This window comes from Chiloscyllium plagiosum, unplaced genomic scaffold, assembly GCF_037043375.1.
Source record: "Chiloscyllium plagiosum isolate Xiang-an unplaced genomic scaffold, Cpla_swu_hap1 HiC_scaffold_13, whole genome shotgun sequence".
NCBI lineage: Eukaryota > Metazoa > Chordata > Chondrichthyes > Orectolobiformes > Hemiscylliidae > Chiloscyllium > Chiloscyllium plagiosum.
The window spans coordinates 40,073,260-40,099,278 of NW_028270151.1; the positions used below are offsets into that span (position 1 = coordinate 40,073,260).

General features: G+C 40.7%; 1 protein-coding gene across 2 annotated transcripts in view; it reads right to left on the reverse strand.

Moving 5' to 3' along the window:
• Positions 1-26,019, reverse strand: part of LOC122555979 (chloride channel protein 2) — a 624,753-nt gene that overhangs the window by 96,782 nt on the left and 501,952 nt on the right. For both annotated transcript variants that reach the window (XM_087993551.1, XM_043702310.2), the window contains exon 16: positions 1-134. In XM_087993551.1, coding sequence (XP_087849677.1) covers positions 1-134 — 134 coding nt within the window. The remainder of the gene's footprint in view (positions 135-26,019) is intronic.

Sequence of the window (26,019 nt, forward strand, 5' to 3'; positions counted from 1 at the left end):
CTGCTGACTCAACAAGAGGAAGGTGTTTGAGTTTTGTGCAGTGAAGGAGATCTTGCAGGTCTCTATACTTGCAGTTTACAATGACAAAGTGGATGTCTCTTACCATTATGTCTTCAACACGGATGTTATATTTCCTTAAAAAAAAGGTATTTCAATAAACAACAGTCTGTTCAAAACAGTATTCTCTCTGCTTGAAATCAACAGCATTCAGCATGTTTATATCTGGTGACAGCAAAACTAAGGCACTGAAAATTGTTTCATGATATACATTATTTTAGTGTGTTTGTCTGAATTTCCTCTCTATTATAACAAAGCATAACCTTAAACTGGCATTAGGCTGCTTGTGACTGAATTTAGGGAGTGTTGCTTTGTGTAGATTTGGAACTCTCTCCAGCCAAAAAGTGATATATTTTCAAATGTGAGATCAATAGGCCTTTTTTTTAAAAAACTGGGGTAATCAATAATTATTAAGGCAAATAAAAAGAGTTAAGATACAGATCAACCATTATTGGAACTGCAGAACCGGGTCAAGGGCTAACAGGTTTGTTTCCGTAATCATATTTGCTAAAACGTATTTCAGGAGCAAGACAGACTCAGACTCTGATGGATGGCCTGTGTGAAATCCTACTGGTGAATTTGTGAGGCCCATTTTCAGGTGTCTTGGCATGACCCCAAAAGGCAACAGTTTCCTGTTGGATCAGTCTCTTCAAACCGAGTTCCTAGCATACAGGGAAGGTACTAGGTCTGACCCATTCAGGAATTCTTTAGTGGAGGCTGCCAATAAAGTTAAGTAACTTTCCTGACTTCACTGGCGTTCCAATTACCCTATTCTCCTGTACCTGACTCCGACAACCCCTTCCCTTTCCAGAATTTTGACAAGCGTACTGCTCGTGAGGCAGAGGCCCCTAAATTTATTCTCTCTCATTGGGTAAGATGCGAATAGCAGTGTAGCCAGTGCCAGCAACTTACTCTTATCATTCACATTAACCCAGAGGATGAATTCCTATACATGCTCAGGCCACCTGGGTCGTAGTGCCTGCTTGCCGTGAGGAAGAAATGACTAGACTACATGTTACCTCATAGACCCATATCCCACAGTATTATTTTAAGGATGTACACTAAATAGGTTAATGCTGGATAAGGAATGCGAATCGAATGTGTTAAGGGTTTATTTGGGAAGTTAATAGCTTGGAATTCAACCCTTGAAAGTTTTGACAGTTCCCTTTGCCCAGAATTTGGGTCACCTGATGTACATCACCTGTACATTTTGTCATTGATACTGCTATTACTGATAGTCAGGGTACAACCAGTCATTCATTATATTCAAGTGAAATTATTGAACTTTAATTCTGACAGGTAATAACATTTCCTGAAATAATCAAACAAAGCAAACTACTGTGGATGTTGAAAATCCGAAATAAAAACAGAAAACTCAAGAACTTCTCAATGGGTCAGGCAGTATCTGTGGGGGGAGAAAGAGTTAGAGTTTCAGGATGAGATGATTGCTGACAAAAGGTCACCCTGACCTAACACATGAAACCTGCTTCACTCCACAGATGCTGCCTGACCCGCTGAATATTTCCAGCATTTTTCCATTTTCTGAAAAAAATTCAAACAATACTTGCAGCATTTGGCAACAGATAATTTTATGATTTGTTAACCTATTTAAAAATCTATTTATGTCAGTGTACTTATACTTCTGACATGGAGATCTTTAAATCAATTAAATATCACAACATAGGTACCAAGTACAAAGTGCAAATAGCACAGATTTAATCATCAGAAAATACCAGTGACATGTCTTTTACTGTTTTTCTTTCAAAACAACACGGGGCTGAATTCTCACTCTCACAGAGGTGGGTGGCTGTGTACATACCCATTTTCAGCTTGTGTGTCAGGTACTGGAATCATCATTCCCCCCAGCCCATTTTCCTGAAGCTGCTATGGGGTTTAGAAAGGCCACTCACACACAAGCAGTAGCTAGCTAATCAATGTAACTTAAGGGCAGAGGAGGCTGCAAGATGGGCTGGGGTAAAGAGGTGAGAGGAAGCTAACAAAGGAGAGAGCAATATATAAGACCTGGAACTTTCCAGTTGGCCTGTGGGCCCACCAAGACACCAGGAGGCAGGCCTGTTCCTCTGAGAAACAGGGTATGGTGGGGGTTGGGGGTGTTGGCTTGGGGTTGGAGGGACTTAGCATTCTAGCCAGGTTTTGAGGCTATCCCCATCCAACTGGTCCCTGCTGAAGCCACAAATCATCCTCTAATTTTGCTCTACCTCTACAATGGTGGATGGGTTGGTAAATTTATGTTTTAATTTAAACATTTTTAAAGTTGCAGACAGGACACCTCAAGAGGAAGATTCCTCTCTCTCTCCTACCTAAATGAAAGCTGGAGCTGGGTGGCCTCCTATTGGTCTCCAGTTGTGAGAGCTCAGACACCACCTATAATTGAAAAGCAAGCATGTCCTGTGGACACTATTGCCCAGTCTAGGAAATCTCTGCCTGGGGACTGGTGCAGGATTGTAACATTTTAACCAGGCAGGCATTATTTTTTTTTTAATAGCATCTCAGATCTCAATCTCAGATTTAAATTTGATTGACACAAACTGTCCATTACAATATAATCCACTATATGTTTCCTCATATGGTAGCTCCTTAACTGAAGCCTTAAACTAAAGATCCGACCTTCATTGATAAGGAATTCATGATTTTCCTGGCTCCCACATAGCTGAAGCTTTCTTTGCTGACAGGTCTTATATATTGCTCTCTCCTTTGTTAGCTTCCTCTCACCTCTTTACCCCAGCCCATCTTGCAGCCTCCTCCTTCCACATCCTTCTTGCAGCTCCCTCCTCCCCTGCCTGGCCCTGGTCTGGTAAAAACCTTGAAAGGCCCAGCTCCCAGCAAAAACTGCAGAAGGCCCACGACTGGCATCCCAGGCCCCCAGCCAAAGGAAGCTTTTGTTGTAAGCTTTTGAGCTGCAACCACAGGAAAGAACCTCCTTAGATCAAAGAGGCAGCTCATCACTGATTCTACCCATTCTACGAAGCGGGATAATTTTCCTTCTACTTATTTGTCCTGTGATTGCATTTTCCAGGGTGTTTTAGGGAAGTTTTGGATGAATTCATTCTCTGGCCCTCTCCCTAGTGTATTTTGAGTCTTGATGTACAGATTAGTGACAGCAGCCAATGTTCAGCACAATGTTCAATTGACAGCTCACACAGCTTTAGGTCATGTCAAGGGTTTTAAGAGATTACAAATCACTTATGGAAAGCTGAATACAGAAAACCTTCAAAGAATAAAGAATGGAACTCAGATAATTCCAGGCTGAGAACTGCTTGTGTTCAATAGCTCCACTAGATTTAATAGGTATTTACAGTACGAGCAGATAATGTTCAAGATTGTAATGTAGTTTTATATTAAAAACAAAATATACCATTATAACATATATCACAATGTTCAGGAAAAGAAGTACTTCTTGTTGATGAATAAAATGTTGTTTGAAGTCAGTCTTTCCATATGCTACACTACAGACATGCCAAACACTGAACAAAGGACTGTGTTTGTGATCAAATAATCGTTCAATAATACCACTTTGATATATGATATAGAAGTTAATGATATAGAAGATGGTATCAGCAATAACATTAGCAAATTTGCTGATGATACAAAGCTGGGTGGCAGGGTGAAATGTGATGAGGATGTTAGGAGATTACAGGGTGACCTGGACAAGTTAGGTGAGTGGGCAGATGCATGGCAGATGCAGTTTAATGTGGATAAATGTATGGTCATCCACTTTGGTGGCAAGAACAGGAAGGCAGATTACTACTTCAATAGAATCAATTTAGATAAAGGGGCAGTACAGAGAGATCTGGGTGTTCATGTAGACCAGTCAATGAAGGCAAGCATGCAGGTACAGCAGGTAGTGAAGAAGGCTAATAGCATGCTAGCCTTCATAACAAGAGGGATTGAATATAGAAGCAAAGAGGTTCTTCTGCAGCTGTATAGGACCCTGGTGAGACCACACCTGGAGTACAATGTGCAGTTCTGGTCTCCAAATTTGAGGAAAGACATTCTGGCTATTGAGGGAGTGCAGCCTGGGTTCACGAGGTCAATTCCTGGAATAGCGGGATTACCTTACACTGAAAGACTGAAGCGACTGGGCTTGTATACCCTTGAGTTTAGAAGACTGAGAGGGGATCTGATTGAGACGTATAAGATTATGAAAGGATTGGACACTCTGGCAGCAGGAAACATGTTTCCGCTGATGGGTGAGTGCCGAACCAGAGGACGCAGCTTAAAAATACGGGGTAGACCATTTAGGACAGAGATGAGGAGAAACGTCTTCACGCAGAGAGTGGTGGCTGTGTGGAATGCTCTGCCCCAGAGGGCAGTGGAGGCCCAGTCTCTGGATTCACTTAAGAAAGAGTTGGATAGAGCTCTCAAAGATAGTGGAATCAAGGGTTCTGGAGATAAGGCAGGAAGAGGATACTGATTAGGAATGATCAGCCATGATCATATTGAATGGCGGTGTGGGCTCGAGGGGCTGAATGGCCTACTCCTGCACCTATTGTCTATTGTCACTTTATCAGTTTATTTGGAATACCAAGTGAAACTATACATTCCTGTTCAGATGACGGAAGATTTCTCAGCAGAAAAGACAGGAAGGCTACCCAAATACTTAAGTGGTGGTCACTAAACTTTAGAATTGAATAGACATTTTTTTAAACTCTGCCTCGTAAAGTCCATGGTTAGAGTGGTACTGGAAATGCACAGCAGGTCAGGCAGCATCCAAGGAGCAGGAAAATCGACATTTCGGGTGGGAGCCCTTCATCAGTCCTCATTTTTGCCTCGTGCTATACACTAACTATTAGCAGTTGGCTAAAGCCTAATTATCTTGAAAAAAGTACAGAAACCTGATACATGCTTTTTATCCATTTGGATCCATAAATAAGGCAAATTGGGGAATTCTGTGCACTTATTTTAAAATATCTTTAGCTTTTGTGACAACTCCAGGAATAGCAGGGCTTGATTTCCAGTGTGTTACCTCAGTGAATCGTGACAGCCTGGAATTAATATGATGCAAAATAATAGGATGAAATAACATGGTGCTCAATTGTTTTCCATTCTGTGTCCAAGTCGGTCCACATGTGGTCACTGAGTCATAGAGCCAGAGAGATACAATCCCTTATTTGTTCTTGAGGTTTAAACATTCAGAAGTTAATGCAAAGTAAATTAGCCAGACACTTACTAGCTTAGATAATCACCACTTCCAGTTTGATTAATCATGGTTTATTAGAAGTAGGTCCATAGACATTTTTCACTGTCATATGTTTCTGTCACCATTTGAAAGATTGTACTTTCACAAACTAATATATTGGATTTTAAAGTATATTTTAATTTTTCAGAGGGAGTCAATAAAGTACCGCACAAGTGGTTGTTACACAAGAGCAGAGCTCATGAGATTAGAAATAATAGAGTAGCAATGAATAAGAATTGGTTAATGTATGAGTAACAGAGGCTGGGATTCTGTCACAATGATGAAGGTCTCATCCACCAGTTGAGGAAACAGCAGAGGATTCCTGTCAGCTCCACAGAGGGTAGTGGGGGATGGAGAGAGTTGTAGGAGAGGGAATTGATAAAATGAAATAACATGAAGACACACAGATGATCACTGCTAGAGTTTCAGCATGGTTGAGGCAGGTATGGGGGAGGGTGGATGAGGATGTGGTGGCTGGACATTAGTGGTCCATCTCTGCTTGCACCCCCATCCCCACCACCACACCCTCCCCTCAAGTACCAATCGGCTCATAAATGAGAATGATTAACATCTGTCACCAGGAAACTGGCACAGGGCTTCTCCTTCAATTAAGATAAAGTCTATTGCCATGTTTCCCACCATAAGAGATTTCATTAAGTCCAACTCAGAGGGTAGGATTAAGTAGGTCACTCTTGGGTTGGGAGGCTGAAGCAGTACTGGCAGAATCAATGCTTGGGCCTCAGCTAATTCCAATTAACACCAAACGTTTAGATGCTGCAAATATTCAGTCTGACAGCATTTATGGAAAAAGAAAGGGTCTTCCCGTTTTCAGACTAAGTCTGAATGCAGCAGTGATTAATTGAGAGAAACCTCCCCCCAATTATTGTGAGGAATCCAGCCATTTCTTTTGCCGTATAGGCAGCTGATTGGTGTTTGAAAGGCTTTCACCCATATCAGGACCTCGACTGAGGAAGTGCTAGCTGTCAAAAGGTGCCAACCAATCAGAGTTAGGCAGCTCTAGCACGTGACAGTGCCATGGAGGAGGCTGTAGCTACTGTTGTACAACACCTTCAGTGCACCTAGGTGGAGAAGTTACCACAGGAAAGGCAAGTGAAATTAGGAATAGAGGTCGCACAGGTTAAGGGATGCAGGTAGGAGGTGGTAATGGGGTGTGAAGCAAGTTTGACAGAGTTTGGCTTGCAACCATCCTCCTGCCCTCTGTCGAATCTCTGGCATGTGCATGGATTATTGCAGAACAAAGGATACCATCCAAGCCCCCTTCCCCAGCTGACTGCCCATCCACAATGGGTAACCGTCAGGGAGACTAGCACTCTCTGTACCAACTGAAGCTGAGATAATTGCAGCCTATGCAGGAGTAGGCCATCAGGTCATTAATTGTGCTTTTAAGGTCTTCAGTCAATAGTAGGACAAGGAGGCCAAGTTTGGACTTTCTAGAATTTAATGCCGTTAAAGGGCAGTAACATGTTGTGCTTTCATTATACCATTATCCCACGTAAGTAAGTTTCCTTCCTGCTTCCAGGATCAACAGCCCACAGTACTGGTTTTCACCCCATGCTTTAGCTTTTAATGGGATATCTGTTCTGATGAAAGTTTTTCATTAATTTTCTTTCATTTAGAGAATACCCCAGCCTTTTCAGTTCCTCTGCATTACTGAGTTCCCTTATCCCTTGTGTAATTCTGGCAAATCTATACAAGGCCTGGAGATCTTTCTAAAATGTGATGTTAATGGACACAAAACCCCAGCTGAGGCATGATCAATGACCTATAATAGTTCGTCATAGCTTCTTTATGTTGTCCTTATCCAAACCTCATTTCAAAACTGTTGATGCTGCTTGCAAAGATCAGCTTATTTTCTCAATATAGTCCCAGAACTAAAATATTTCCTTTACTGGTGTCACAGTAGCTATGACTTTTTTGTATCTCTGCCCAGAAAATCCTGTCTCCAAAACTTTCAGGGTAATAATATTTGAGCCACATTCTGAACAACTAACCAAAATAAATTTCTTCCATCTACAAAAAAAAAACAGCTTATGCTGGGTAATTCTTATTGGTTACTTAGCAACAACATGAGTGCTTTTGTATAGAAGGCAGTAATACATCTACTAGAGACAGTCTGTTAAACAATACAGATAAGTGAAATGGAATCACTCTTAGAATAAAAAAAACAAAACACTTATCGTAGTAAAACAATATGGAAACAGCATTGGAATATTGAAATTGATTTTGTAACAAACACTAGCAAGCTAATACATTTTGGTGAAATTAGTAAACTGCCTCCACAGGCTTGTCAACGCTGTTGATCTAATAGTCAGCCAAAAAGTTAATTTAGCAATATTCTGCATGACAGATTTCACTATTTAAGGAGCAGAATCTTCCTAGGCCATTATTATAACATCTATGGTGAGAAATTTTGGAAATCAAGTAAGATATCCAATGAAACCCTTCTCCACATCAAGAGCAAAAAGTTGCATTTTCAGACCAAGTCTTGGACATTGGGCCAACATTCTCACTAGTGAGTGGTGACAGGCCTATTAATGGGGAGTATCGATCATTATAACCCTCATTACTACCTCATTAGTATACCATTCTTGCACCCACTAGGTAGAAAGTAAATGCTGAGAACGCATGACGTGAAAATCTGAGGGTTCATGTGCTTCAAGCACATGGCCATATCTCAAAATCTAAGAGAAGCAGGTTCAGTCAAGCCCAGGAGACACTCTTCATTTAGCAGAGCAAGTCAAGGGTAGTCGGGCAGCTGGTCTAGGTGGTCAGTGTCAGGGGTCTGTACCTTCACAATCTGGGGAGTGGGCCAGTCAGTTTTGTGGGACCCGGCGCAACCAGTCTGGGGACTCATGGTAATTTCGTCAGGGAGCTGTGCACATAGCAGTCAAAGGTCTAGTCACTCATTGTTTGAGGTTGTCAGTTAAGGCATGTTCTGTCCTGGGAGTGCATCTACTAAACGTTAAGGGGGATTATCAGGGACCAATTGAGATGGAGATTGGGGAACTTTGTTGTGTGGGTTGGAGTTATAGTGCTGGGATGCAGAAGGGGAGTATAGTGCTGAGGGCAGTGGAGACAGCTCAATGTACAAGTTTTAGGGGGAGGCGATAGTGCAGTGATATTGTAACTGGTCTAATCATTCAGAGAAGCAGGTAATGTTCTAGGTACCAGCTTTTGAATCCCACCATGGCTAATGGTGGAATTTTGAATTCAATGAAAATCTGGAATTAAAGATCTCATGATGATCATGAAACTTTTGTCAATTGGTATAAAACCTTGTCTGGTAATTATTGATCATATGAGCTGAGTCAAAAATAACTTCTCCTGATCTCATTCCAGCCTTGGTTCAAACATGGACAGAGTTGAATTTCAGAGGTGAGGTGACAGTGACAGCCTTAGACATCAAGGCCACATTTGATCAAGTGTGGCATCAAGGAGTCCGATAAAAAATAGTTATTGGGAATCATGGAGAAAACTCTGTTGGCTGGAGTCATACCTGGCACAAAAAGAGATGGTTGAGTTTGATGGAAGTCAGTCATCTCAGCTCAAGGATATTTTTGCGGGCGTTCACCAGAGTAGTGTCTTAGGCAAAACTGTCTTCAGCTGCATCATCAATGACCAGCTCTCCATCATATAGGTCAGAAATAGGGATGTTCACTGATGATTGAACAGTGCTCAGCACGATTAATTACTCCTCAAATATTGAAGCAGTCCATGTCGAAATGCAGCAAGTCCTGGGCTAAATAGTGGCAAGTAAAATTCATGCTGCACAAGTGCCAGGCAGTGACAATTTCCACCAAGGAAAAATCATCCCTTCATATTCAATGGCATTACTGTCTCTGAATCCCCCACTATCAATGCACATTGGCCAGAAATTGAACTGCACTAGCCAGACAAATACAGTGACTAAAAGCAGATCAGAGGCTAGGAGTTCTGCAGTGAATGACACACCTCCTGATTTCCCAAAGCCTGTCCACCATCTACAAGGCACAAGTCAGGAGTGTGATGGAATACCCCCATTTGTCTGAGTGATGCAGCTCCAAACAACAATCAAAAAGCTGTCACCATCCAGGACAATGCAATCCTCGACTGGCACCCTCCCTCCACCACTGATACTCAGCAGCAGCAGCAGTATGCACCTTCTACATAATGCAATGCAGAATTTAATTAATGCTCCTAGACAGCATCTTCAAACCCATGATAATTATCATCTACTTGGACAAGCACAGCAGATACATGGGAACACCAGCACTTGCAAATTCTTCTTGATTACACTCACCATCATGACTTGCAAATATATTGCTATTCATTCATTGTCAATGGGTCAAAATTCTGGAATTCCATCCCTGACAGAATTATGGGTCTATCTGCACCAAGAGGAACTGGGTAATAAATGCTGTGCCAGCTGGTGACATCCACATCATATGAATTTTTTAAAAAAAGGTGACAGATCATTGGAGAGGGTTGGGGTGGGTGTATTTATGTGGGAGGGAGTCCACAATTGTAAGCGGCACCATAGGATGACAGTGCATTATTCGATCTGGTATGCTTTGCTTGATAGGTCTGGGGCTGGTGAATGTGCAGGAGGGAAGGGTAAACTGTGCAAATGAAGACTCAAGTAGATGGGTTGCATGGGGGCTTATGGAGGTACAGAGGCTATGGGTTTGACAGAGAGGGCTATTAAGAAGGGGATGTTTATGTTTGGGCATTCACCAAGATGGAGAAGTTGAGCCTGAGTCTCTCTGTTCGAGGATTGACCAATGTTTCCTTCTATTGTGCTGTAACAACAAATGCATAAAGGAGATGAAGACGGCTGTGAGCACACCTAAACTGGTTGGGATGAGTACATCACTCTGAGGGAAGGGCTTTTTATTTCAACCAATGAGCTTTTTTTATCACTTTTCGAAAATACTGAATTTAATAGGGTATTGAGTTCCCAAATTAATTGTGAAATTAAAAATCAAATAAAATTAACATGCTTATTGTCATAATGACCCTCTGTGTCAACAACATTTGGTTTGTTCAGAGGATGATTTTCCTCACCAAAAAACAGATGAACTGCTCATTAGCATAATGTTATTTGTGGTACCTTGCTATGTGTAAATTGGTTGCTGTTTTCCTGATATCACAACAGTGATTACATTTCAAAAGGACTTCATTAGTTGTGAAGAGCTTTGGGTTATCCTAAACTCTTGAAAAGGGCCAAAGAAAATCTTTCATTTTCAATTGTTCATTCAGTTGCTAACTAGCACTAGAGGGAGAACAAATGTATGCATATTATTTTATGCAAATACACTAGAAATAGATTTGTATGCTCACATCAATTATATTTGTATTTCAATAGTAAAATACTTGAATAAACAATTTTTTGTGAGGCTTAATCAATGTGATGCAGAAGAAATAATATAGGGTGAAATTTGTTTCTTACCCTAAACAGTTAACCATTACTCACATTATTTCAAGGACATAACAGATTGACCAGGCATTCCTTTAACATTTGACATTTAGATTACATTTGACAGAAATACAATTGAACATCTCTCAGAAGAACTCAGCTCAACAAATTATGTACATTTCTGATTTTACAATCCAGAGCTTTATTAGAATCCTAGCTTTGTGTGGTTCATACTAAAATATTGACACCATCTTGTATGTTGCAAAATAATATTTTAGGTAACTGGTTCTTCAAAGTAAACCACTGCCATATACTTAATACAAACCTAATATAAAAATAATAATAAAATAAATAAAATAATATAAACAACATAATATAAATCCAAGGGAATTATAAGCTAAAAGAGTGATTTTTGTTTCAATTTCCTTCCAGAAATACAACACAAACTGGGACATTTATCAAATTTTTTCTACTACATTTAACTGAAAAAATCAGTAGAGGAAAAAGGAAACTACAATGTGTTATTTCTAAATGTTGCCTATAATAGGCAGGTACATTTGGCTTGGTTCAATTGTTAACATTCATGGTTTTCGATCTATTATTTGTATGTAATTGTATGCCTGAGTCCAAAGTCTAGCCTGATACTCCAAAGTGGAAAAACAACTGAAGGAATGTCACCTTGTTGAAAGTTCCACTGGATATTAAAATCTACGTGACATTACTCAAAAGTCTTTGATATCCTTCCAAAGTGAGATTGTACCATTGTCTAACACACATATAAAACATATGAATAATACATCATCATTATTTACAATGAGTAAAATTCTACTAAAAACAATCATAGTCTTTACATATATAGTGAGCTGCTGCCCAAAAATAATTTACCATGTGAAATACTTTAAAACCAAGATTTAATCAGGTAGCATATCAAGATTTAAGTAATTCCCTCCCAAGGATTTCAATAACTTTTGGAATGTGGTATTTTTAAGCAAAGTTATGTACATACTAACCCAGACATTCTTGAATAGGCTAAGTACAAATGGGTCTCTTAAGTCACTGTATGTGCATGGCCACAAATGTTTTGACAGTCTTGCATACGGAGATGAAACGGTCATGTATATTGCAAATGTGTAATAATAACATTATATACTTTATTACAAACTGTAATCTCATTTTAGAAATGGACACAGAGGAACTTTTAAACTTGCTTACTAAGTCACTTGACTTCTCTTGTGGGTTAAACTATGGTTAGAACAAGACCGTACTTACCTCATGAAGGATCACAAACAATATGCCTTCTAATTTTTGGTTTTGGTTGAGGACCTCCAAGGTCCGTGCATGGCATCGAATTTCAAATCTGGAAGTTAATATGTTGGCAATGCCAACTACATTTCACATGCATGGAACCTTGGAATGGCCATGCAGCTGCGAGGCTTTCAGGGAACATCAATAACAAGAAACATTTGAAACCAAATGCATTTCCACAAGGGTAATCAGAAACTCAATGACAATGGCTTCCCTCAAGGCATCAATAGCTCTTCTTAGCTCACAAAACATGAAAGAATGGCATTGATTCAAGAAAATTGTGGAGGCAGTTAGCTATTAATTACCTTGGCTAGAAGACAATGATGGGACAATGCTCCAGACCTGAGCTAAATGAATATGCAATATGAAAGTATAATTTGATAATTTGGGATAATAGCCATGTCAGTTTTTGTACTGCATAAAGTCTGGTTGGAAACAGCCATTTTGTGCAGGTATCTCAGAAAAACCTGCGAAGACAGATCCAGGTCACACTCCTCAGCAGAACTGTGTGTTAGGAGTATGTAAGAGTTAGGTTTTCTTTCTGAAACCAGGAGTCATAGAGAATGGTGTCCAGAAATCAAAAGGAGAATGTTAAGTGTTACGCTGGTACAATCAGCAAGGGAATGGGGCCTTCACTTGTTCCCAAAGGTACTCTACATACTCAGTTCATCTATTCAGTCAAACTGTGACTTTTTAAACTACATTCCACATGTATAAAATTACAGTTTGAGGATAGATGATTGTTTGACACTCATTATCCCATCATTTATCATTAAAAACTCATTCACTGACTCTTAACACACTTGGCCTAATGTTTTTAACTGCTTTCCAGTGTGAAACTTTGTTCAAGTCTTGTAGGTTCATGCAGTTGGAGTCATTTCAATGCTCACTCTATGAGTGATGAAGGCAATAATGCACCCTGTGGAGGAGCAGGGAATCTCTGACAGTAACTTGGATTTACACATGTGAATTCCAAATGGTGCTGTCAGATTTATTCTGTTATAACACTGAGTACCATTAACCTCAATTTTTCTTATTGCCAACTCCAATCCAATGAAACTATAATCACGTGCTATTACAAATGTTACTTTTTCATATATTCAATTACTATAGGATATCTTATAGTAATTTTATTTTTGGTTGCAGTATAACAAACTTTCATTTGAATTTACTACTGAATTATGTTTAAAATTCTATGTTCAATTACCTTAGGGAGACATTAGTTCACACAAATAACCAATCATCAAATGTAAGGATAATTTTGAAATTGTAAGTGCTATGTTTCCTTACAGTGCTATTTGATGAATGTTGACAAAATATTATTGAGGCTTATATAATTGACTGTTCAAAAATGTAATATTAGTTTTAAAAATGCCTGCTGTGCAATTCAATATAAATGACAGTATCTTGTCTCAAAACAAACTCACAATGCTACAGAAAACCTTCAAGCTTCATAAACAGATGTCTGACAGATTTCAAATGGGCATCCATGTTTAAACTGGCTTAGATTCTTGGGCAATTGAAATCAGATGTAAACATGACCTCCATGTAGCTCCAGATCCTGGGCTTATTCATTACTTCTTTCTGAAATTAGAAGTCATACTTAGGAAATCAATTACTAAAGCAGTTTTTATGGAGTTTAGAGCTCAGAAATATTTTGATCTGGAATCTGTATAATTTTCAATGCCTGCAACAAATAACTCACATTGACGGGAAGATATTAAATATTCAGGAATAAAAGTACATTTTTTTCTCTTTCTAAAGCCTGAAATGACTTTTGTTACGTTTGCAAATATGTTTAACAATATTATTTCAAAACAAAAGCAAGCAAAAATGATTAAATAAAATATCATTTTGCATTTTTTCTCTTCATTTCCATGATCCAGAGTTTATCATATTATAGCATTTCATTTTCCTCTGGGGCAAGGATGGGGAAACTGCACCTTTGAGTTTAGTAAAGGAGTCGGGGTTGGGTGTTTTCTATACAATTACTATATTTTCAGAGTTTCTGTACACCCATTAGTTAACAGTGACATTCAGCCAGTCATTCATTCCATTTCATTTAAATTCTGACAACCATTATCTATTTTTAAATAAATCAACATTGCCACAATTTGTATGTATGAAACTGCTCTCCCAAGCAATTTAATTTCCTCATTTTCATGGGGGTCACTGTGATCTGTTGATTTTGAAAATGTTGTTTTTTGCTACATTGGAAATGATTTGATATAATGTCCTTCTCTATGAATTTCCCACCACATTGGAACAGCGATGGTTTAAAATACACACAGTTTCCAGATAAAGCCATTAAGCCTTACCATTGAGCAATGTATTAATGAACCTCTATGTATACATACTGGTTTGGTACTGTGGTATCTACTTGACAACTATTTGATTTTCTGTACCAAACTGTACTTATAAATCCACAAAATCAGGTAGACACAAAAGTCTGACCGGACTTTCTGGACTGAGGAAACTGTGAGACAAGGGCAGAGGGAAAGGAAGAGGTTGCAAGGCTGGGGGAAGACTGAAATAGGTGGCAGGAAAAGAAGAGGCTGCGATGTGGAGGGGTTGGGGAAGATAATGGTGAGACTGCAAGGGCAGAAGAAAGGTGGATGCTGTAGTGTGGGAGATAGGACATGTGGATTAGCGGGGGCTGCAGGGATGATGCCAAGGTGTGTGGAGGAAGCAAGGAGGCGACAGAAACCAAAGAGGAGGTGGTTGTGGAAGAAGGGGAGGAGGAGGTTGCAAGAGATGGGAGAGAACAGAGGGGCTGGAAGGGAAGGACAGTGGGAAAGGAGGAGGCTGTGGAAGCTGAGGGAAGTACACTAAAGGAGGAGATTGTGGGAAAAAAGTAGCATTAAGTCTTGGAAAGAAAGTGGATGTTGTAGAGGGTTGGGAAGAAAGAGAGCAGTTGGAATGTTTGGGAGGGGGAAAGGTGTTGGGGGATGGTGGCTGGTAAGTGAAAAGCACTAATGGAATACTCTGCCTGGAGGCCAAGAAATTTTGAAATTATAGAGATAATGAATTCCTTCAAAATGAAAGTGGAATCTCAAGCTTTATCTGCTAAGATTCAAGAGTTAGTATATGGGAAATAATATGTTGTGTGCTATTTTAAATGAATACAATCAATCAGTAAACTTAAATGTAAGATTGAAATCTGAGATGTAGTGAATAGGGTAGTAACTGGTTAAAATGTCTAGATGTGATGGAAATACATAAATTGTTATTCATCAGTCTAGGGTAACAGTTTTTTTGTGTAAAAGCATCTGAGAGTTATTTTGATAAAAACCTTTGTTGATAACTTATGCCTATTGTCTTGGGCAATTTTAAATACTGTGGTGTCTAAGAAATTAATGCTCTTCTCGAGTTGTGGCTTCAAATTTAGTGGAGTGTTGATAATTGAGAATATTGATGAATTATTCTAATTTGATTTTGATTTGAGTCTAAATACACTGTTAGTCTACTCAAATACAGAAGGTATTGTTATTACTACCTGATTTCATCATCTAATGATTGAGAGCCAAAATGCATTGGAAAAGAGGCATTAAAGAGCTGTCAAAGTGAAAAGTTAGGGTGGTGCCGGATGTAAGGGGCCCAGAACCAGGAGAAACACCAGGCCCCATGATTTATCTTTGTGGCTTCAGAAGCAATGTTGGGATTCTGTTGCATTCCCATCACAGGGAACCTTCCCTAGCAGTGAGCTAGAATTATGATCACCCACCTGCTGGCAGCAAACTAACACTGACAAGGCTCCAATCAGAGCCTCTTTTGCGGCTTCATTGGTATCTTGGGATTGGAGGGGACGTGGGGAAGGTTAGGAGCACATTGGATAAGGAATCATCAGAGCCAAAACAAAGAGTTGCAAACAGGGAAGGCTGCACCCTGGAACCAAAATTATTCACTAGGAGGAGGATTCCCTTCTATTTTAAGGGACCTATCAGCTTCGCCCTTCAAATTTTTTATTTAAATGTCCAGCTCAGAGGGCACCTCCATGTTCAGCCACCTTTGTGGCCCCTAATCTGCCTCATTAGGGTCCACTTCTCCCAATGGGCTATATGGACAGCTTAGAAACTCAGACTCTTTTATGGAACCTGCAACATCAGAACACATCCTTAATACGGTATCGACCAATCAGGGGGCTGTGTCCCAGATAATTGCTGAACTGGTTTTGTTGCCAAGCAACCATGGGCTTGGGACCTTCAAATGGTCCTGATGTCAGGGTCCTGAAGCCCATGATTAGATCCAGCTCTCAGACATGATAAAGCCTAGTGCTATAAGCTTATTGTGGAAGAGCATTACATACCGCTTCAAATTTTCACTAGCTTAGTATAACTCCATTTTATAGTGAAGATTAGAGAGATGCTGGAAAAGCACCGCAGGTCAGACAGCATCCGAGGAGCAGGAAGATCGATGTTTCGGGCAAAACCCCTTCATCAGGAACAAGATCATTCCTGATGAAGGGCTTTGCCCGAAGCATCGATTTTCTTGCTCCTCGGATGCTGCCTGACCTGCTGTGCTTTTCCAGCACCACTCTAATCTTGACTTTAATCTCCAGCATCTGCAGTACCCACCTCCGCCCAGTCCGTTTTATAGTGGCCTATCAGTTAATATTCATAAGAATTTATTATTCTTTAGCAAAGTGTTCCACCCATGCTCTATTAAAATTAGTCATAACATATAAATTGAAGTTATTGTCATACGTGCTCACATTCAGGCTTCCTCCACGGTCACCACCTTGATGCTAGTCAGAGTCAAGTATGCCTGCTTCTTACCTCCTACTGCACTTCACCACCAGTGGATACCATTCTCAGAATAGTACTGACAGTATAATTGCCACCTAAATTATAAGTTGATCACACGGTTAAACGTTTGGTGGTTTGAACAGAATACATGGATAAACAACACAACACTAATGATGTTTATTAGTTATTTTAAGGAATGGATTGATATGGTCAGATACTCATACAAAACTAATGCTTCATTATCATGCACAGCTTCCTCTGAAAGTAATTTGTTCTCCTAGTGATAGATCTTATAATTCAGGGCAATTTTATCAGCAGGAAAACAATGGCAAAATCTGACTGCCTGAAGCCCTCCTACTTTTATACACAGTGAACATAATGAGTACTGAGCAATCAGTTCCCACTGCTACCCATGGTCCAAGTGGAATACATGTGCAGTTTATAAAACAAAACAAAATTACTTTAAATGCTCAACTTAAAAATGACCCACGTCACTGCAAAATATTTCTCTTGAATGATGAGCAGTTTCATTTCACCACAATTTATTGTTGTGGTTCTGTTCGCCGAGCTGGAAGTTTTTGTTGCAAACGTTTCGTCCTCTGGCTAGGCGACATCATCAGTGCTTGGGAGCCTCCTGCGAAGCGCTTCTTTGATGTTTCCTTCGGTGTTTATAGTGGTCTGTCCCTGCCGCTTCCGGTTGTCAGTTTCAGCTGTCCGCTGTAGTGGTTGGTATATTGGGTCCAATATACCAACCACTACAGCGGACAGCTGAAACTGACAACCGGAAGCGGCAGGGACAGACCACTATAAACACCGGAGGAAACATCAAAGAAGCGCTTCGCAGGAGGCTCCCAAGCACTGATGATGTCGCCTAGCCAGGGGACGAAACGTTTGCAACAAAAACTTCCAGCTCGGCGAACAGAACCACAACAACGAGCACCCGAGCTACAAATCTTCGCACAAACTTGGACCACAATTTATGGTGAAAAGAAAGTGAAGGTGGAGACACTTGCTCAGTGAGCCAGGTACAGTGAACTGCATTGTTTACACTTCAAATGAGACTCAAATAATCAACCCTTTTCTACAAAATGGATAGAAATCTCAAGTGTAAATGTCATTGCTATACTTGTTAAATGTGCCTTTATTGAGTTTCTTGGAACCCTACTCACCTTGTTTTTGTAAAAATCCATTAGTATGGGATTTTACCTCCTTACTTGCATTCCTGTCTTATGCAGCATTTTGAAAATAAAAGTAGGATTTGTGAATATTTTTGGATCATTTACATTAACAACAGGGGTAGCTTCCTCTCTGCTACATAGGCATCCATGTGGTACAGCTGGGGTTCATGTGTTTGGTGACATAAAGTTCAAACTTTCCTGGCCTCAGATAGATTTAGCCAATCACAGGCTCTCTAGATGGTGCAATGTACACCATTCAGGCTCATGTGGGAGGAGAGTGTAACTCCTGTAGGAGAAGAATACAGTCAGAATAAAGGAGGTTGTTCCAGGAAGAACTCAATACCTTTTCATCTATTGGAATTGTGAAGGAAATGATTGTTAAAGTCTTGTGGCACAGTGGATAGCATCCCTGCCTCTGAGCCAGAAGCTTCAGATTTCATTCCCACTCTAGAACTTGATTAACAAAGGTCCACTCATAACATGGTCAATCAGAGTGAATACCCATCTTTAAATGCTTCTAATATATACCAATGGAAAGTGGTAAAAGCAAAGGAGATTCCTGTCCAACCACATAAAAGAATGAAAATTGGAGTCTCTATCATTACTACCCATAGCTTGAGGACTATAACAACGCACAGAGAAGTTATCTCAGACATTTTGGGGGTGTTTGGCATAGGTTGCTGGATTGTTGGTGTGGATCAGATGGTGCAGAGTGTTGCCAACAGAACAAAGTTTGATTCTCATTCCAACTATGATAGATTCAGGATCTGCCTCATAGTGCTATGGCCTCCTCCATGGGCAATGTGTTTTACCTACCCTCAGAGAAGGTTCTCTGAACCAGACAACTGAAAGAAGAGGAGATAAGCATGGATGGGACGATTACATGCCCCTGCACAGAAGTGATGTTGCAGTATAAGGGGAGGTCAGTTCAGTTACTGAATTGTAACGCTGCTGGAATACACTGAAGGACTAAAGGCCACGTTAACTACAACCGACATCTCTAAAGATTCCCATGAATGTTTTCTTGCTACTGAACAGTCAAATGTTCCAACAATTTGACACTGCACAGGTCATCACTACAATGCTCAAGGACAGCGCATGGACTTTCTCAGCTGCTGTACCCAGACACCTGGACCTTGAAAGGTCTGCCCAGAACCCCTGGTGATGCCGTCATCTGTGGGTGCTCTAAGAGCTGATACAGGTTTAAAACATTTCTGGTGGAGTCCACATTAAGTCTCTCTATTTGGCCACTTAAGCAAGTTTCAGACTTCCACAGTGAGTGTGCCTAGCCCAGAGTTCTCTGCACTAAACAGTCCGCCTGTTAAGGTGAAGGGTGGAAGGTATAGGGGGGATGTCAGGGGTAGGTTCTTTACCCAGAGAGTGGTGGGGGCATGGAATGCGCTGTCTGTGGGAGTGGCAGAGTCAGAATCATTGGCGACCTTTAAGCGGCAATTGGATAGGTACATGGATGGGTGCTTAAGCTAGGACAAATGTTCGGCACAACATCGTGGGTCGAAGGGCCTGTTCTGTGCTGTATTGTTCTATGTTCTATGTTCTATGCTTTCAGTGCATAACATTATTTTAGTTATTTTAATCTGCACCTGCTGTAATTTGTCAGCAAGCATTTTATAAAAACCTCTCAGTCCTTAAAAGGTTCTCATTAATTTGTTCTCTCCTTTCCTGCAGGCATTGGTTCCTTGCTAGGATACAGTTCTACAGGCACCAGTCATGCAAAAGTGCCCTGCCTAAGTGACCATTATCCCTGTGTGATCCGTGACAGTCAGTGATGGCAGATGATTAACTACAGCTGTGCCTAGTCGTGTCCTCAGTCAATACTAAAGCAAATTGTAAGGCCCCTATCGCCTTTCTAATTAAGAAGAGCTAATTCAATGACTTAAACTCACACTAATAACATATTAACAAATATTCAAATTAATCACACTCAAAAATAATCGAACACTGGAAAAGGCTGTGGAAAGGTTTGTGTTGGTGACTGAAGTTAAGATTCATGAAGTAGGCTTTGTGGAGGATTTTGACACCAAAGAGGACAGCAGCATGACATGTCATGTCAATAAGAAACAAAAACGTTTCAAAGTAAGGAGTTACAACAACTTGACATGTTGTTGGGTGGTGGGAATAGGAATGGGAAGAACAAATTGAGACTAGATATTCAATTGAAGGTCGGGAACCTGATGTCGAGATTATTTCCAGGCTATACCACCGCAAGGTCACTGGAATCATTACCCCAGGAGAGGGATACTGTCTTCAGAGCTTGATAATCAATGACAGTTAGCAGTCATGATGGAAACCGTTACTACCTCACAAAATAGAGGAGGCTGGAGAAAACACAGCCAACAGCCTCATAGTGCAGAGAAGTAGTCGAATATTCATCGGAAAGATGCTATACTCGATTTGATCCTTCACCTTCAAAAATATTGCTTAATGGCATCCCAGATTGCAACTGACAACCTTGCACTAACATGCATCAGGGAAGTGCCACTGTGCAAAAGCAAAAAATTGCTGGAAAAACTCAGTAAATCTGGCAGAATCTGTAGAGAGAAAGCAGATACTATGTCACGGCGCAATTTGATGGAGCTATGAACTGACAAGTCTCCAGGTCCTGATAAACTTAATCTAGGGCCTAAAAGAAGTGGCTAGTGAGAAATTTGATGTGGTCAAGTGACCACAGGCCCAAAATTGGACAGAAAATTGGCCAAACTAAATTAAACAGAACCCAGCAGCTATTGGCTTCAGAGAATAGTGGAAACCAAGGTCAAAGAGGTCACAAAGGTTTTGGGGGAACCAATTACAACAAGCCGGAGCTTTGTGTACTGGAGGAGTTTTGATCAGATTTTCTAACTTCCAGCCAATACCGTAGGACGTGCACTTTGGTAGGAAGAATAGAGGCATGGACTATTTTCTAAATGGGAAGAAAATACAGAAGTCTGAAGTGCAAAGAGACCTAGGAGTCCTATTCCAGGTTGAGTCAGTAATTCGGAAGGCTAATACAATGAGAGTATTTATTTTGAGAGGACTTGAATATAAACAAATGGATGTACTTTTGAGGCTCTATAAGGCTCTAGTCAGACCATATTTGGAGTATTGTGCACAGGTTTGGGCCCCATATCTCAGGAAGGATGTATTAGCCCTGGAAGCATGATCAGAGGAAGTTCACAAGAATGGTTCCAGGAATGAAAAGTTTAACATTTGAGGAACATTTGAGGACTCTGGGTCTATACTTGATGGAGTTTAGAAGGCTGAGGAAGGATCTAATTGAAACATACGGAATACTAAGTGGCCTGGTCAATGTAGATTGGGAAGATGTTTCCATTGGTATGAGAAACTAGGACCCAAGGGCATAGCCTTACGGTAAAGGGAAGGCCTTTTAGAATGGAGATAAGGAGAAACTTCTTCAGCCAGAGAGTGGTAAATCGATGGAATTCGTTGACACAGAAGGTTGTGGAGACCACCTGACTGAGTATATTTAAAACTGAAATAAATAGGTTCTTGAGTATCAAGGGGATCAAGGGTTACAGGGAGAAAGCGGAAGAATGGGATTGAAAAACATATCAGTCATGATTTAATGGCAGAGCAAAATCAATGGGCTGAATGGTCTAGTTTCTGCTCCTATGTCTTATGGTCTAACAAGCAAAGAACCTAGGACCTATGCTGGAACACAGCAGCAGAAGGTTACAATCATTGGAAATATTCAGCAAACTTTCATTGAGGACAATTGACGCATTGAGGAATGACAGCTCATTAAATGTTTGCAAAGATATGGATAATAGAAAAAACAAGACAGTGTGGGCTACGTACATGTAGGCAGAATTTTGGATGAACTGCAATTTATAAATGGCAAGATGACTGATGGATAATTGAATATGTTGAAATTAAAAGTATTGTAACTATTTAAAGCAGCTGTTTTGGTGTTTGTTATGATGTGGCTCATTCAGAGTCAAATAGCATTCTACTCTGTCTGATTCACTCAACATCAACAGCCATGGAAAGGAATTAAATCAGGGACTGAGGATTCCTAGCGGGAAACAAACAAGATAACAGTAGTATGTTGGGTGCTGAGTTGAAGGAAATTCTTGCAGGTGAGACTTGATTCCTGTGAAACTGTTGAATAGCACTGAGCTGGTTGAGACACCAATGGAGGAGGAAAGATAAATGCAATAGATATATATACACATGGAAAAGCTGATCACATGCAAATGCACAGTATGAAAATGAGTAAATGAAGGGAACACCTTAGGACATACCTGAGATTAAGGCTTAAGTAGTGCTGGGTGGTACAAGGAGCCATTGCGGTGCATGGGTTGGCTTTGTCAGGATAGCTAGACAATGAACAAGGCTATGCCACCATATGGGAGTAACTCAGATCCATAGACTGAAACTCTCTGTATGGTTAGCTAAGAACTTGATCTACAGATCTTTATAAAATCTTTGAACATGGAAAGTTTAAGAAGAGCAATAGAAATTTGTTTAATATATTTGGCTTGATTTATTATTATCACATACACCTGGATACAGTTAAAAGTTTTGTTTTGCATGCAGTACAGACAGATCACACCATACAAAGTGCATGAGGGTAATAGAACAGAGTGAAGAGTACAACGTTACAGCTGCAGAGCAGGTGCACAAAAAGCAAGGTCAACATTAAATCTGAAATCTGAGAGATCCGTTCACAAGCTTAATGACCAAGGGGAAGAAGCTGTTCTTGAATCTACAAGGTAAGACTAGAGTGACTGCCTTTGACATAAAGGCTCCTTTAACCACGTGGCAACAAGCAGCCCTGGAGAAATTGAGGTTAATAGGAACTGGGAAAAACATTCAGCTGGTTGGAGCCATACCTGGCACAAAAGATGATGGTTGTGGTCATTGACACTGATGAAAAATTTCCTCAAGGTAGTGTCCCTGACAAAAAAATCCCCTTCAGCTGTTTCATTAATGACCTTTATTCCATTATAAGGTCAGGAGTGGTGAGTTCTTTTACTGATGATTGTATGATATTCAGCACCATTCATGACTCCTCAGATACTGAAACCGTCCATGCCCAAGTACAACCAGATCTGGACAAATCTAACATGGCTAATAAATGATAAGCTGTGTTAGTGCCATCTAAGTACAGGCAATGACCATCTCCAATGAGAATGTAACCATGTCTCCCCTTGTCATTCATTATCATCTCTGAACCCATCTCGATCAATATCCTAATGTTACCATTGATCAGAAACTGAGCTGAATCAGCTAAATAAATACTGTGACTAGTGGGTGGCAAGGTGACACAGTGGCACAGTGGTTAGCACTGCTGCCTCACAGCGCCTGAGATCCGGGTTCAATTCCCGCCTCAGGCGACTGACTGTGTGGAGTTTGCACATTCTCCCCGTGTCTGCGTGGGTTTCCTCCGGGTGCTCCGGTTTCCTCCCACAGTCCAAAGATGTGCAGGTCAGGTGAATTGGCCATGCTAAATTGCCCGTAGTGTTAGGTAAGGGCTAAATGTAGGGGCATGGGTGGGTTGTGCTTTGGCGGTTCGGTGTGGACTTGTTGGGCCGAAGGGCCTGTTTCCACGCTGTAATGTAATGTAATGTAAACAGCAGGTCAGAGGCTAAGAATTTAGGTTAGTAACTCACCTCCTGACTTCTCTCGACTCTGATATCTAGCATCTGCAGTCTTCACTTTCTCCTAGTTGATTCTAATCTCACTGCGAAGCCTCTTCCAAGGATGCCTACCTTGAAGTTCTCCTCCTCTCTCTACAAGGATCTCAGTGACTGTCTCTCACTGCAACCCCCAGGTCGTCTCCTCTGCTCTGAAGCTCTTCAGTATCCCAGTTCCAAATTTCCAATTCGGCACTGCCCTCATGACCTGTCCCATCTGTCCATCTTCCTTCCCACCTATCCGCTCCAGCCTCCCCTCCAACCTATCACCTTTACACCACCTCCATTCATCTACTGCACTCTCAGCTACCTTTCCCCCAGCCCCAACCCCCTTCCCATTTATCTCTCCACCTCCTCGGCTCACTAGCCTCATTCCTGATGAGGGGCCTTTGCTTGAAACATCGACTCTCCTACCCCTCGGATGCTACCTGACCTGTTGTGCTTTTCCAGCACCACACTCTCGACTCTAATCTCCAGCATCTACAGTCCTCACTTTTGTCTCCTGACTTAGCAAAACCTGTCTACTATCTATAAGTCATTAGTCAAGATTGTTGTGGAATGTTTTTCATTTTCCTGGATGAGGATGTTCAAGAAGCTCGAGGCCATTCAGGACAAAGCAGTTCACTTGATCAACATCCCATCCACTATCTATCTTAAACATTCATTCTCTCTACTACAAAGCACAGTGACAGCAGTGTGTACTCTCTAGGAGATACATTGCAATAATCCAAAGCTCCCAGCGCCTCCAAACCTGCAACCTCTACCATCTGAAAGGACATGGTCACCAGGTGCATGGAAACATAGTACCTTCAAGTTCACCTCCAAGCCCTACTCTACTGGCGTGGAACAACCTCTCTGCTAATTATTTCACTGTCATGCAGTCAAGATCCTAAAACTCCCTTCCCAGCAGCACTGTCAGTGAACCTGCACTAGATGGATTACAGTTGCTGGGGAAGATGTCTAAGCACCACCTTCTCAACGCAATTAGGAATGGGCAATAAATATTGGCCTAGCCAGTGCCACCTATACCTGTACAAAAAGAGTTTACAAAATGTGAATAGACTCTAGTGCCTTAAGTGATTCAATATATCTTGGAATGCTTATTTTAATTGCATTTTAATATTTAATGTAAAGATTATTAAATTCATGTAGCAGAATAGTAAATTCATCAATGATGTAATGTTTTATTGCCCAACATGTCCTGAAGGGCAAGCATTTTGACAGGTCTGCAGGTTTTCTAAGAAAGGGCAATTTATTGGCAAGTTTGACCTCAATTCCTCTTGTTTCTAAAACAGGTGTTTAACTTTTGTACAACAGAATGCTTTAAACTTCCAGTTCTGCCCTCCGTATCATTCATCTTTTGTGTATCTCAAGAAGAATGTAAATGTCTGTGTCAGGAGGCCATTCTTTGCGTGGATTAAACATGAACAAAGAACAATTTAGTACAGCATTGTACTGTGAATTGTCAAAGAACACCTGTGCTTTTTTAAAAATGTCTATTTCTCTGTAATTTCAGGATTTGGGCAAAACTATCGCTGCTTTTGTGACTAGCATTCCCATGGATACTGCCAGGTTGACATACCGGTATTTGCAGATTTAATTGCTGGCCTCTCTGTAGTTTTTGATTGTGTTCACATGCTGTTTTACTGCAATGCCACTCAAAGTATGACATATTGTGATTGGAAAGCATTTATCATTATTAATTAATGAAGCTTTCCCAGCTTCCTTTGAGAACAGAAACCTCTGTGTGCATTAATGACCTGGCAAATTAAGAAATGGGCACCTCTGCTTTTAGATGCAAATGATCTAGCTCCAGTTGATGGATATAAAACTCCTCTCACACAGTGCAATTTGTTTTAATCACCATTTGGTTCCTTTACAAAACATCTCAATTGGGGGAAAAAACCCCAAAGAAATGCAGATGCTGGAAATTAGAAACAAAAAAAAACGCTGGAAAAACTCAACAGGTCTGGCAGAACATGTGGAAACAAAGCAGAGTTAATGTTACAGGTCAAATGGCCTTTCTTCAGAACTGATTGCAGTTTGGAAATGTTTGGTATGTGTTGCAAATGTAGTGAGTGGTGAGGGATGAGGCGTAACTTATAGGTATGGTTGGAACCCAGAGAGAGAGAGAACAACAGTTGAACAGACAAAGGAATGAGTGAAGGTTTGCCTGGAAGAATCAGTGGGGACCATTAGTGGCTGACAATGGATTGTCTGTGGTGGCAGCCCATGTAATGACAAGGCCTGGTGTGTGGGGAGTTGGGATAAGTACATGGGAGAAGGTGCTTAGGCCCTAAAATTAGTCCTGAAGACAGCAGGGTCCCCAAGGGGAATATTAGATGCTGTTCTTCCAGCTTTAGAATAACTCTTTGATGGCGCTGGTCAACAATCAACATCCTGGAGGGTCATCATTGATCATAAACTTGAATTGGACCCACCATATATTGTGGGTATAACA